The sequence below is a fragment of the Salvelinus fontinalis genome, chromosome 12 (assembly GCF_029448725.1).
Source record: "Salvelinus fontinalis isolate EN_2023a chromosome 12, ASM2944872v1, whole genome shotgun sequence".
NCBI classification, from domain to species: Eukaryota; Metazoa; Chordata; class Actinopteri; order Salmoniformes; family Salmonidae; genus Salvelinus; species Salvelinus fontinalis.
The window spans coordinates 31,862,030-31,875,070 of NC_074676.1; the positions used below are offsets into that span (position 1 = coordinate 31,862,030).

The window sequence follows — 13,041 nt, forward strand, 5'->3', positions numbered from 1 at the left end:
CACAGTCTCCTCTGAACAGTTGATGTTGAGATGTGTCTGTTACTTGAAATCTGTGAAGCATTTATTTGGGCTGCAATTTTTGAGGCTGATAACTCTAACGAACTTATCCTCTGCAGCAGAGGTAACTCTGGGTCTTTCATTCCTATTGCGGTCCTCATGAGAGCCAGTTTCATCATAGCGCTTGATGGGTTTTGCAACTGCACTTGAGGAAACTTTCAAAGTTCTTGAAATGTTCTGTATTGACTGACCTTCATGTCTTAAAGTATTATGGACTGTTGTTTCTCTTTGCTTATTTGAGCTGTTCTTGCCAAAATATGGACTTGGTCTTTTACCAAACAGGACCTATCTTCTGTATACCCCCCCTACCTTGTCACAACACAACTGATTGGCTCAAATGCGTTAAGAAGGAAGGAAATTCCACAATTAACTTTTAAGAAGGCACACCTGTTAATTGAAATGCCTTCCAGGTGACTGCCTCATGAAGCTGGTTGAGAGAAGGCCAAGAGTATACAAATCTGTCATCAAGGCAAAGGGTGGCTACTTTGAAGAATATAACATATGTTTTGATTTGTTTTACAGTTTTTGGTTACTACATGATTACATGTGTTATTTCATAGTTTTGATGTCTTCACTACTTTTTTACAATGTAGAAAATAGTACATAATAAAGAAAAACCCTTGAATGAGTAGGTGTTCTAAAACGTTTTCTAAAACTAGTGCATATTTAAATATGAACAAATCTGAATAATTGCTCGTGGTCAGACACTTTTCTACTATAACGCGAGTGACTTTAATTTGGAACATTTCTAAAATTCCGTGACCCGGAAGGGATCTGACAAGCCGCCAGTTGGCTTCACGCGGATGACAGTATCAGCTAGTTAGCAAAAATATGCTACCTAAGATAAATGTAGCTGCGACTTGTTGTTTTTATTCTAACGTTACTTGAATTAGTCGATGGTCAAAATGGCTACAATTTACAATATGTTCCAGTCAGAAACAACATCGATTATGGCCTTCGTCGTCGAGACGGCAATGACAGAAATATACAAATTTTTGCCAAACTCTGACGCTAACAACGACGTTAATCCGGGGAGAGAGGTGAGTTTCCTAAAATATTTCTGGCATTGAGCAGTATGACGGGCGCCTAATGACTACAACCAGCTACGTTAGCTAACGAACAAAAGTTATCGGAATAAATTTGCTGCCGTCTAACCTAAATTAACCTGAGCGTGTCCCCGATTCTGATGTTCAGGTTAAAGGAATCTAGGTTGAAGATACTGTATCCCTGAAAACCGGATGTTTTTGGTTTTCAACAACCGCGCTGAGGGTGCAAACTACATATTTAGACTACCTAGCGAACGTTAATGTTTAATTTAGTGTTATTTAACCATAATTTAACTAGGGAAGTCAATTAAGAACAAATACATATTTGCAATGACAGACTACACCGGCCAAACCCGGACGACGCTGGGCCAATTGTGCGCCGCCCTATTGGACTCCCAATCACGGCCGGTTGTGAAACAGCCTGGTACAATGTTACTTAACTAGTACTACTAGCTAGCCCTCAGCTAGGTTTCTAGCTAACGTTACTGGTTTCACATCCTCTGCTGTATACAGTAACTAACTAGTTCACTTGTTTCTATTGCTCTACACAGCTCTGCACCATTATGAATTTGTTGATGGGGGAGGGTATTCGTAAAGTCTGCCAACTATTTCTAGTGGCCTCCTCACGTTTGCAAAATGAAAACGAGAAATTGAAGACCAAAGTGGAGCAGATGGATGAATATATGAAGGAAATTACTGAGAAGGCTGAACATTATAGAACGTCTCTGGCTAAAGTGGAGGCAGAACCGAAAGTACAGACGCCAACCCATGTTCTGCACAACGGAATGATCTTTGCAATAAAACCAGTTGGTGAGTGTTGTAGACTTCCAGTCATTAGGTTTCTGCCTATAATAAGTTAGTTAAAAAGGTCTGTTGTAGGTGCACTTATTGTTTTGTTCCCCATCTTTGATAGTTTTGTTTGTATTAACTTCACACATATAATTTTGTTGAAATGAAAAAGTGAGAGTTTTGAACATGTTTCAATTTAACTTTGCTTGTTGTTCTTTAGATCTCCCATTGTTGCCTGGAATGACAGCGGCTTTAGCGTTGCCAGGGAATGTCAGTCAAGCAAACACAGTCACTAACGCAACATCCGTCTGTGCAGGTAATATCCTCAAAGTGGTGTTATTTTTGAATAATCGTTGCCAAACCAGGGGTGCGTTCAGTTCAATGTTTGCTGTGATGGTTTGTACTGAACTAAATGTTTCCCTCAAACAGTCCGCGCTATTGGCTTACTAAACATACCGTTTTTTCAGAATAGCACCGTTACCTTTGAATCTCATGTTGTAAAGTTGTGTTCTGCTGAATGTGGTCCAGGGTCATATTCAGTAGGAACCAAACAAAAGAAAATGGGGAGTAATTACCTGAACGCCAATAAGAAACCCCTGTTTGTTTTCTGTTGCATAACATTTTTCTGTGGTGTGCGCTAATGAATATGACCCAGTTGTTCGAAAACAATACACAGGCTGTTAAAAAGCATGTTTATTTTAAGGCAAAAATATTGATATAGCCATATATTGGTTGATTCATTTGTCTAACTAAATACATTTAGTATAACCTAATCATTTTGTTAAATTCTCTTAACTTAGGCTATAGTTTTACTATGCGTATGCTCACATTCCTTTTATTTTTAGGTCCTGCCAAAGTTTGCAGTAAACCTACAGAGACGACTTCATTGGAGTATGACTCCTCTCTGGGAGACACACATGGACTGAATACAGAGCCCTCACCAAGAGATACTGAATCCAACGTTGAGCATATGAGAGCTGCTCTTCCAGAGGGCACCGACAACGGTAGAGACAACCATAAAAGACATAAAAACAGTAATACTACTAATGGGACAGGATCCACAGAAAACAAACGCTTCAAGTGTGATGTTTGTGAGAAGACATTCAGCAAGAAAGAGTTGCTGAGAGTTCACAAGCTAATCCACACAAAACCTTTCAAGTGTGACATTTGTGAGAAGACCTTCAGCAGGAAAGGGTTACTGGAAGGTCATAAGTTAATTCACACAAGACCCTTCACCTGTGACATTTGTGACAAGACCTTCAGCCTGAACCGCATGCTGTTACGTCACAAGCTAATTCACACAGGAGAGAGGCCATTTGCTTGTGGTCAATGTGGCAAAACATTCAGAATGTCCAAGCAGCTCGAACGTCACATGTTGCATCACAAAGAAAACCATTTCAGTTGCAAAGTCTGTGGAAATACATTCTCTACCAAGACAGATCTGACACAACATCGGCTAGTTCATGCAGTGGAGAGACCGTTCAAGTGCCTGACTTGTGGAAAGGGTTTCACAAAAAGGACCATACTTATGGGGCACGAGAGAATCCACACCGGTGAAAAACCATACAGCTGTGCTGAATGTGGGAAGAGTTACAGACAGTCTTATGACCTAAGAATTCATATGCGAAGACATACAGGTGCAGACATACGTCCACACTTGTGCTCGGAGTGTGGTAAGAGCTTTCGGACAAAATCCGTCCTCGAAAAGCACAAGCGAATTCATACAGGGGAGAAGCCATTTAAATGTGAGACCTGTGGAGCTGCTTTTGGCCATAAAGGAAACCTTGTGAGACACCAAGTGCTTCACACGGGGGAGAGACCATACAAATGTAAAGTGTGTGGGAAAAGCTACCCTCAGTCCACCGACTTAAAAGCTCACATGCACCGTCATGGGGCAACCAAACCATTTATGTGTGACCTATGTGGAAAGACTTTTATTTACAATTACCAAATGAGACAACACAATCTACAATGGCACATAGCTGAAGGAGATAAGGTTCCTGGGAGAGAGGGAATATCAACAAAGCCATTCAGTTGCAAAATATGTTTGAACGGCTTCAGCTCCATGCTAACTCTGAAAAAGCATAAAGAAATTCACACAGGACAAAAGCAATATTCTTGTTCCATTTGCGGAAAGACCATTGCATATAAAAATGCTTTTGACTATCACATGAGAGTTCACAGTGGAGTGAAGCCCCATGAATGTAAATACTGTGGAAGGAAATTTATTCTGAAGCAAGCTCTTCAAGGACATGAGCGGACCCATACAGGTGAAAAACCCTTCAAATGCAGTTATTGTGACAAGACTTTCGCAGTCAACACCAATCTGAAAAGGCATGAGCGAATCCACACGGGAGAGAAGCCATTCAAATGTGATGTCTGCGGGAGAGGTTTCAGCCAAGCCAACAATGTTAAAGCCCACATGCAAGTCCACACTGGAGTTAGGCCTTACTATTGCAAGAGATGTGGAAAAGGCTTTTCTGACATAAGACACTACAAAAACCATAGCTGTGATGGTGTGGCTGTGACACGCACACACTGTGATGGTGATAATTATCGTAAATCTTCTGACGGCACTTTCAGAAGTAGAAAAGGAGGTAGACAGGAGTGTTTGCCATAATGCTGCTGTTGTGTAGACTCGGTGATATTATCTCAATATCATCTACAGACTGTAGACTACAGTGGTGCAACTTCCTGCTTACAGATGTCATGAACAATGGGGATTTATTCAGTGGGGTGAAATGTTCTCGGGTGAGTTTCTGGAAAGTCTTGTATGAAATGAGAGCGTGCTTTAGGAAACTAGATATTTGCTTGCTGTAGTGCTTGGAGAGCTTGCTATAAATCAAAGGGTTAATGTTCATGAGCCCAAATTCTAATTCGTTCATATTGTGTAAATCAATAAACACATCATTCATGTGAAGTTATAAACTGGGTGGGGCGACCCCTGAATGCCGATAGCTGTTGTATATCAGACTGTATACCACGGGTATGACAAAACATTTATTTTTACTACTCTAATTCCATTGGTAACCAGTTTATAATAGCAGTAAGGCACCTTGGGAGTTTGTGGTATATGGCTAATATACCACAGCTAAGGACTATGTCCAGTCACTCCACGATACATCGTGCCTAAGAACGGCCCTTAGCCGTGGTATATTGGCCATATACCACAACCCCTCGTGACTTATTGCTTAAATATAGAGACCCCTAAATCAAATCAAACTTTTTGTCACATGCGCCGAATACAAGTGTAGACTTTACCGTGAAATGCTTACTTACAAGCCCTTAACCAACAGTGCAGTTCAAGAAGAGTTAAGAAAATATTTACCAAGTAGGCTACAATAAAGTAACACAATAAGAATAATGAGGCTATATACAGGGTGTACCGAGTCAGTGTCCGGGGTACAGGTTGAGGTAATTTGTACATGTAGGTGGGGGTTGAAGTGACTATGCATAGATGATAAACAGTGAGTAGCAGCAGTATATAAAGGGAGGGTGATCAATGTAAATTGTCCGGTGGTGATTTTATTAATTGTTCAACAGTCTTATGGCTTGGGGGTAGAAGCTGTTGAGGCTTTTGGTCCTAGACTTGGCGTTCCGGTACCGCTTGCTGTGCAGTAGGAGAGAGAAGTCTAACTGAGGTGACTGGAGTCTCAGACAATTTTATGGGCTTTCCTCTGACACCGCCTATTGTATAGGTCCTGGATGGCAGGAAGCTTGGTCCCAGTGACGTACTGGGCCGTTCGCACTACCCTCTGTAGCGCCTTACGGTCAGATGCCGAGCAGTTGCCACACCAAGAGGTGATGCAACCGGCCAGGAAGCTCTCGATGGTGCAGCTGTAGAACCTTTTGAGGATCTGGGGACGCATGCCAAATCTTTTCAGTCTCCTGAGGGGAAAAGGGTTTTGTCGTGCTCTCTTCATGACTGTCTTGGTATGTTTGGACCATGATAGTTCATGGACACCAAGGAACTTGACACTCAACCCGCTCCACTACAGTCTCGTTGATGTTAATGGAGGCCTGTTCGGCCTGCCTTTTCCTGTAGTCCATAATCAGCTCCTTTGTCTTGCTAACATTAACCTGTCTAGGACTGGGGTTCCGCTAGCGTTCGAACCCCTCGCCAACAGCCAATGAAATTGCAGGGCGCCAAATACAAATCAACAGAAATCTCATAAATCTAATTTCTCAAACATACAAGTATTAGGCACAATTTTAAAGATACAATTATTGTTAATCCAGCCACAGTGTCTGATTTCAAAAATGCTTTACAGCAAAAGCTCCACAAACGATTGTTAGGTCACCACCAAGTCACAGAAAAACCCAGCCAGTTTTCAGCCAAAGAGAGGAGTCACAAAAAGCACAAAGAGATAAAATTAATCACTAACCTTTGATCTTCATCAGATGACACTCATAGGACTTCATGTTACACAATACATGTATGTTTTGTTCGTATGTTTTGTTCGATAAAGTGCATATTTATATCCAAAAATCCAATTTTACATTGGCGTGTTATGTTCAGTAGTTCCAAAACATGCAGTGATTTTGCAGAGAGCCACATCAATTCACAGAAATACTCATAAATGTTGATGAAACACTTCCTGTTTGGATTTTTTCTCAGGTTTTTGCCTGCCATATGAGTTCTGTTATACTCACAGACATCATTCAAACAGTTTTAGAAACTTAAGTGTTTTCTATCCAATACTAATAATAATATGCATATATTAGAATCTGGGACTGAGTAGGAGGCAGTTTACTCTGGGCACGCTTTTCATCTAAACGTGAAAATGCTGGCCCCTATCTATAAGAAGTTAAGGGAGAGGTTGTTTAACTAGCACCACACTGCCAGTTCTCTGACCTCCTCCCTATAGGCCGTCTCATCGTTGTCCGTGATCAGGCCTACCACTTGTGTCGTCAGCAAACTTAATGATGGTGTTGGAGTCGTGTTTGGCCACACAGTCGTGGGTGAACAGGGAATACAGGAGGGGACTAAGTACACACCCCTGAGTGGCCCCAGTGTTAAGGATCAGTGTGGCAGACGTGTTGCCTACTCTTACCACCTGGGGGCGGCCCGTCAGGAAGTCCAGAATCCAGTTGCAGAGGGAGGTGTTTGGTCCCAGAGTCTTTAGCTTAGTGATGAGCTTCGTGGGCACTATGGTGTTGAACGCTGAGCTGTAGTCAGTGAACAGCATTCTCACACAGGTTTTCCTTTTGTCCAGGTGAGAAAGGGCAGTGTGGATTGCGATTGAGATTGCGTTGATCTGTTGGGGCGGTATGCGAATTGGAGTTGGTCTAGGGTGTCCAGGTGGATGCTGTTGATGTGAGCCATGACCAGCCTTTCAAAGCACTTCATGGCTACCGACGTGAGTGCCACGGGGCGGTAATCATTTAGGCAGGTTACCTTCGCTTCCTTGGGCACAGGGACTATGGTGGTCTGCTTGCAACATGTAGGTATTACAGACTCAGTCAGGGAGAGGTTGAAAATGTCAGTGAAGACACTTGACAGTTTGTCCGCGCATGCTTTGAGTACATGTCCTGGTCATCCGTTTGGCTTTGTGAATGTTGACCTGTTTATAGGTTTTGTTCACATTGGCTACCGAGAGCGTTATCACACTGTCATCCAGAACAGCTGATGCTCTCGTGCATGCTTCAGTGTTGCTTGCCTTGAAGCAAACATAAAAGGCATTTAGCTCGTCTGGTAGGCTCGCGTCACTGGGCAGCTCGCGGCTGGTTTTCCCTTTGTAATCCGTAATAGTTTTCAAGCCCTGCCACGTCCGACGAGCATCAGAGCCGGTGTAGTAGAATTCAAACTTAATCCTGCTTTGCTTGTTTGATGGTTCGTCTGAGGGCATAGCAGGATTTCTTATAAGCATCCGGATTAGTCTCCCGCTCCTTGAAAACGGCAGCTTTAGCCTTTAGCTCGATGCGGCTGTTGCCTGTAATCCATGGCTTCTGGTTGGGATAGGTACGTACAGTCACTGTGGGGACGACGTCGTCGACGCACTTATTGATGAAGCCGATGACTGAGGTGGTGTACTCCTCAATGCCACTGGATGAATCCAGGAACATGTTCCAGTCGGTGCTAGCAAAACAGTCCTGTAGTGTAGCATCCGCGTTATCGGACCACTTCCATATTGAGTGAGTCGCTGGTACTTCCTGCTTTAGTGTTTGCTTATAAGCAGGAATCAGGATGATAGAATTATGGTCAGATTTGCCAAATGGAGGGAAGGGGAGTGCTTTGTATGCATCTTAGTGTGTGGAGGAAAGGTGGTCTAGGATTTTGTTTTTCTCCTGTGCTTGCACATGTGACATGCTGGTAAAATTTGGTAAAACTGATTTAAGTTTGCCTGCATTAAAGTCCCCGGGCCACTAGGAGCGCCGCTTCTGGGGGAGCATTTTCTTCTTGACTCATGGCCTTATGGAGTTGGTTGAGAGCGGTCTTAGCTTCGTTCTGTGGTGGTAAATAGACGGCCACGAATAATATAGATGAGACCTCTAGATGGTGTGGTCTACAGCTTATCATAAAGTACTCTACCTCAGGCGAGCGATACCTCGAGACTTCTTTAATATTAGACATCGCGCACCAGCTGTTATTGACAAATAGACATACACCCCCTCCCCTCGTCTTAACAGAGGTAGCGTCTCTGTTCTGCCGGTGTATGGAAAATCCCGTTTGCTCTATATTGTCCGTATCGTCGTTAAGCCATGTCTCGGTGAAACATAAGATGTTACAGTTTTTCATGTCCCGTTGGTAGGATTATCGTAATCGTAGGTCGTCAATTTTATTTTCAAATGATTGCACGTCAGCAAGAAGAATGGATGGCAGTGGGAGTTTACTTGCTCCCCTCCGGATTCTCAGAAGGCTGCCCGATCCTAGGTGAGTTATTCAGGTGACTGCAAAGGATACGCCTGATTGGGCAAAAAAGTTTCATGAATTCTTGTTTTAAAAACAATTCTTATTTAAATTGACCTTAAGTCTTTTTCCTGATTTATACACTGAAGTTTACAGTGGCACCACCAGTCTCACATGCGTGTCTGTCTTTGTGCTTTATTAAATGAAATTGGGCAGGCAGGTTATTGCCAACTTGGGAATGCTGGTTAAAGTAAATAAATATATATGTTTATTGTACCTTTCTGCTCAAACCTTGCATCAGTTCTACTTGCATTTCTAAATATTTACAATACAGAATATTTAATTGTACTAGCACCACCTTATTGGCTTAGATGGTTACAATGTAGAAGAAATTATAATTTAACATTGTTCAAAACACCCCCCCAGCAACGAATATGTTAAAAAAAGCCCCATCAACGAAAAGTAGATGCAATACCACTTACCTGCCTATATGACATCTGTAGTGAAAGTGGACAATAGTGCAGCAATAGGACTTGACCTTAAACTAGACTTATTGACTTAGCTGCACAGTTACATTAGTTACCTAGCAGCATGATATATACTGGACAAAAATATAGACGCAACATGCAACAATGTCATTGATTTTACTGAGTTACAGTTCATTTAAGGAAATCAGTCAATTTAAATGTATTCATTAGGCAATAATCTATGGATTTTACATGACTGGGCAGGGGCGCAGCCATGGGTGGGCTTTGGAGGGCATGCGCTCACCCACTGGGGAGCCAGGCCCAGCCAATCATAATGAGTTTTTCCCCACAAAAGGGCTTTATTACAGACACAAATAATCCTCAATTTCATCAGCTGTCCGGTGGCTGGTCGTAGAAGATCCTGCAGGTGGAAAAGGCCGATGTGGAGGTCGTGGTTACTTGTGGTCTGTTGTGAGGCCTGTTGGACTTGGCACCAAATTCTCTAAAAGGACATTGGAAGCCGGCTTATGGTAGAGAAATTAACATTAAATTCTCTGGCAACCGCTCTGGTGGATGTTACTGCAGTCCGCATTACAATTGCACGCTCCCTCAACTTGAGACGTCTATGTCATTGTGTTATGAGAAAACAGCACATTTTGCAGTGGCTTTTTATTGTCCCCAGCACAAGGTGCACCTGTGTAAAGATCATGCTGTTTAATCAGCTTCTTGATATGCCACACCTATCAGATGGATGGATTGTTTTGGCAAAAGAGAAATGCTCACTAACAGGGATGTAAACAAACATTTTTGAGAAATAATATTCTGTGACTATGAAATATTTCTGGGATCTTCTATTTCAGCTCATGAAACACAGGACCAAAACTTTAAATGCTGTTTTTATATTTTTTCTAAATTCAAGAGGCAGTGGAAATGCGATTTTGGATGCTTCTGTGCTTTTTGCTGATAATGCCCATCTTTAGTGATGGAGTGTCACCACTAGGTGGAGAAGCAGCCCACTGAATAACTTTTATCTTTAATTTTTATTTAACCTTTTATTTAACTAGACAAGTCAGTTAAGAAGAAATTCTTATTTACAATCACGGCCTAACCCGGAAAACGCTGAGCCAATTGTGCACAGCCCTATGGGACTCCCAATCACGGCTGGTTGTGATACAGCCTGGATTCCAACAAGGGTGTCTGTAGTGACACCTCTAGCACTGAGATGCAGTGCCTTAGACCGCTGCACCACTCGGGAGCCCAAAAGGCTTAGATGGCAATGGTACATAGCATTTATTTCGTACAAAACATTAGTCTTTTATTAGTGTCAATACAATTTAATCAGTATTTTTCATTTTTATCTTCCGGTTTGTGCCATATGACATGATTAAGGTGAGTGTAATGTCTCCCAGATTTGGGGTCAATTTAATTAGACATCTGAATTCAGCCATGAAGTGGAGAATATATGTTAAAATCTTCAAGTTATGGAATTTAATTGGAATTGGGCTGTTTTTGGACTTTTGGAATTGCAATTGTAAAAACATTTCATCTTCTCCCAGGTAATGGAATTACTGCGCATTGTATTAAACATTTACTGTAGGATTTGTTTTCAATCATGTCAACTTGTATCACTGTATTTCCAGTATAGCTAGGCTATTTGAACAGTGATGTGATTAGCCCGAAGGAATTTAATTTGTAATGGATTTGTTGTGATCATATTGAATTATTAGAAATTACCCCAACACAAATGTCTACTATAATTAATTGAGTATTGTGATGTGCCTTATCCTCGGTCTGCTGGGTCCAGTTTTTCAAAGGTGAAATCCTGATAGATAACTTATCGGATAGAATTAAATGCATACAATTAGAATGAACAGGACAGGAGTCCCAATTCAGTCAATGGTGGCCATTTTCATTCTTTGGGATCAAGCTAAAAAGGGTTCACACATCCTTGGAGGAAAGGTAAGAGACCAGCACACTAGGATTATCTCATGACTTCACCTGTTTGCTTACTTTGGCAGTCCTCAACTGAAATTTTAATTTGGGATTTAAGGACCCTTTTGGTATATATAAATATTTTTTTAATACGTTTTGATAAAATATTGAATTTAGCCTTTAATACTATAGCCCATAGAAACACATTGAATAGCGCATTCATAAATGGCAAAGACAGTCCAAAAATATAAGGAATAAAGTTTGAGTGTGTCCTATATCTAGGAGATGTATGAAAGCTCAGGAAATATACAGTTGAAGTTGGAAGTTTACATACACCTTAGCCAAATACATTTAAACTCAGTTTTAGACCATTGCTAACATTTAATCCTAGTAAAAAATTCCCTGTTTTAGGTCAGTTAGGCTCACCACTTCATTTTAAGAATGTGAAATGTCAATAATAGTGATTTATTTGAGCTTTTAATTCTTTCATCACATTCCCAGTGGGTCAGAAGTTTACATACACTCAATTAGTATTTGGTAGCATTGCCTTAAACAATTTAAACTTGGGTCAAATGTTTCGGGTAGCCTTCCACAAGTTTCTCACGATAAATTGTGTGAATTTTGGCCCATTCCTGCTGACAGAGCTGGTGTAACTGAGTCAGGTTTGTAGGCTTCCTTGCTCGCACACGCTTTTTCAGTTCTGCGCACAAATGTTCTATAGGATTGAGGTCAGGGCTTTGTGATGGCCTCTCCAATACCTTGACTTTGTTGTCCTTGAGCATTTTTGCCACAACTTTGGAAGTAGGCCAAGAGTGTGCAAAGCTGTCATCAAGGCAAAGAGTGGCTACTTTGAAGAATCTAAAATATATTTTGTTTATTTGGTTGCTACACGATTCCATATGTGTGAATTCTTAGTTTTGATGGATTCACTATTATTCTACAATGTAGAAAATAGTAAAAATAAAGAAAAACCCTTGAATAATTAGGTGTGTCCAAACTTTTGACTGGTACTGTATTTTTTGGGGGGGAACAAATTTAACCCCTTGTTTACAGATTTCACATGACTAGGAATACAGATATGCATCAGTTGGTCACAGCCTTAAAAAAAAGGTAGGGGCGTGGATCAGAAAACCAGTCCGTATCTGTTGTGACCACCATTTGTGACCACCGCCACAATGGGGCACTTTGTTCACAACATTTACATCAGCAAACCGCTCACCCACACAACACCATACAAGCTATCTGCCCGGTACAGTTGAAACCGGTATTCATCCGTAAAGGGCACACTTCACCAGTGTGCCAGAGGCCATCGAAGGTAAGCATTTTCCCACTGAAGTCGGTTACAACCTCGAACTGCAGTCAGGTCAAGTCCCTGGTGAGGTCAATGAGCACGTAGATGAGCTTCCCTGAGACGGTTTCTGACAGTTTGTACAGAAATTATTCAGTTGTGAAAACCCACAGTTTCATCAGCTGTCCGGGTGGCTGGTCTCAGACCATCCCGCCAGTGAAGAAGCCAGATGTGGAGATCCTGGGCTGGCGTGGTAACACGTGGTCTGCGGGTGTGAGGACATACTGCCAAATTCTCTAAAACAACATTGGAGGCGGCTTATGGTAGAGAAATTAATATTCAATTATCTGGAAACAGCTCTGGTGGACATTCCTGCAGTTAGCATGCCAATTCCACGCTTCCTCAACTTGAGACATATGTGGCATTGTGTTGTGTGAAAAAACTGCACATTTTAGTGGCCTTTTGTCCCCAGCACAAGGTGCACCTGTGTAATGATCATGCTATTTAATCAGCTTCTTGATATGCCACACCTGTCAAGTGCATGGATTATCTAGGCAAAGGAAAACTTCTCACTAATAGGGATTTAAACACATTTGTGCACAAAATGTGAGA

At 41.7% G+C, this 13,041-nt stretch overlaps 1 protein-coding gene across 1 annotated transcript; it reads left to right on the top strand.

Annotated features, from left to right (window-relative positions):
- The first annotated feature begins 815 nt into the window (after window positions 1-815).
- LOC129867196 (zinc finger protein 260-like) lies at window positions 816-10,992 on the top strand. Its single transcript, XM_055940428.1, has 4 exons — window positions 816-1,097; window positions 1,655-1,913; window positions 2,113-2,208; window positions 2,738-10,992. The coding sequence occupies exons 1-4, from the start codon at window positions 954-956 to the stop codon at window positions 4,510-4,512; spliced, it is 2,274 nt and encodes a 757-aa protein (XP_055796403.1). The 5' UTR covers window positions 816-953; the 3' UTR covers window positions 4,513-10,992.
- The last annotated feature ends 2,049 nt before the right edge of the window (window positions 10,993-13,041 follow it).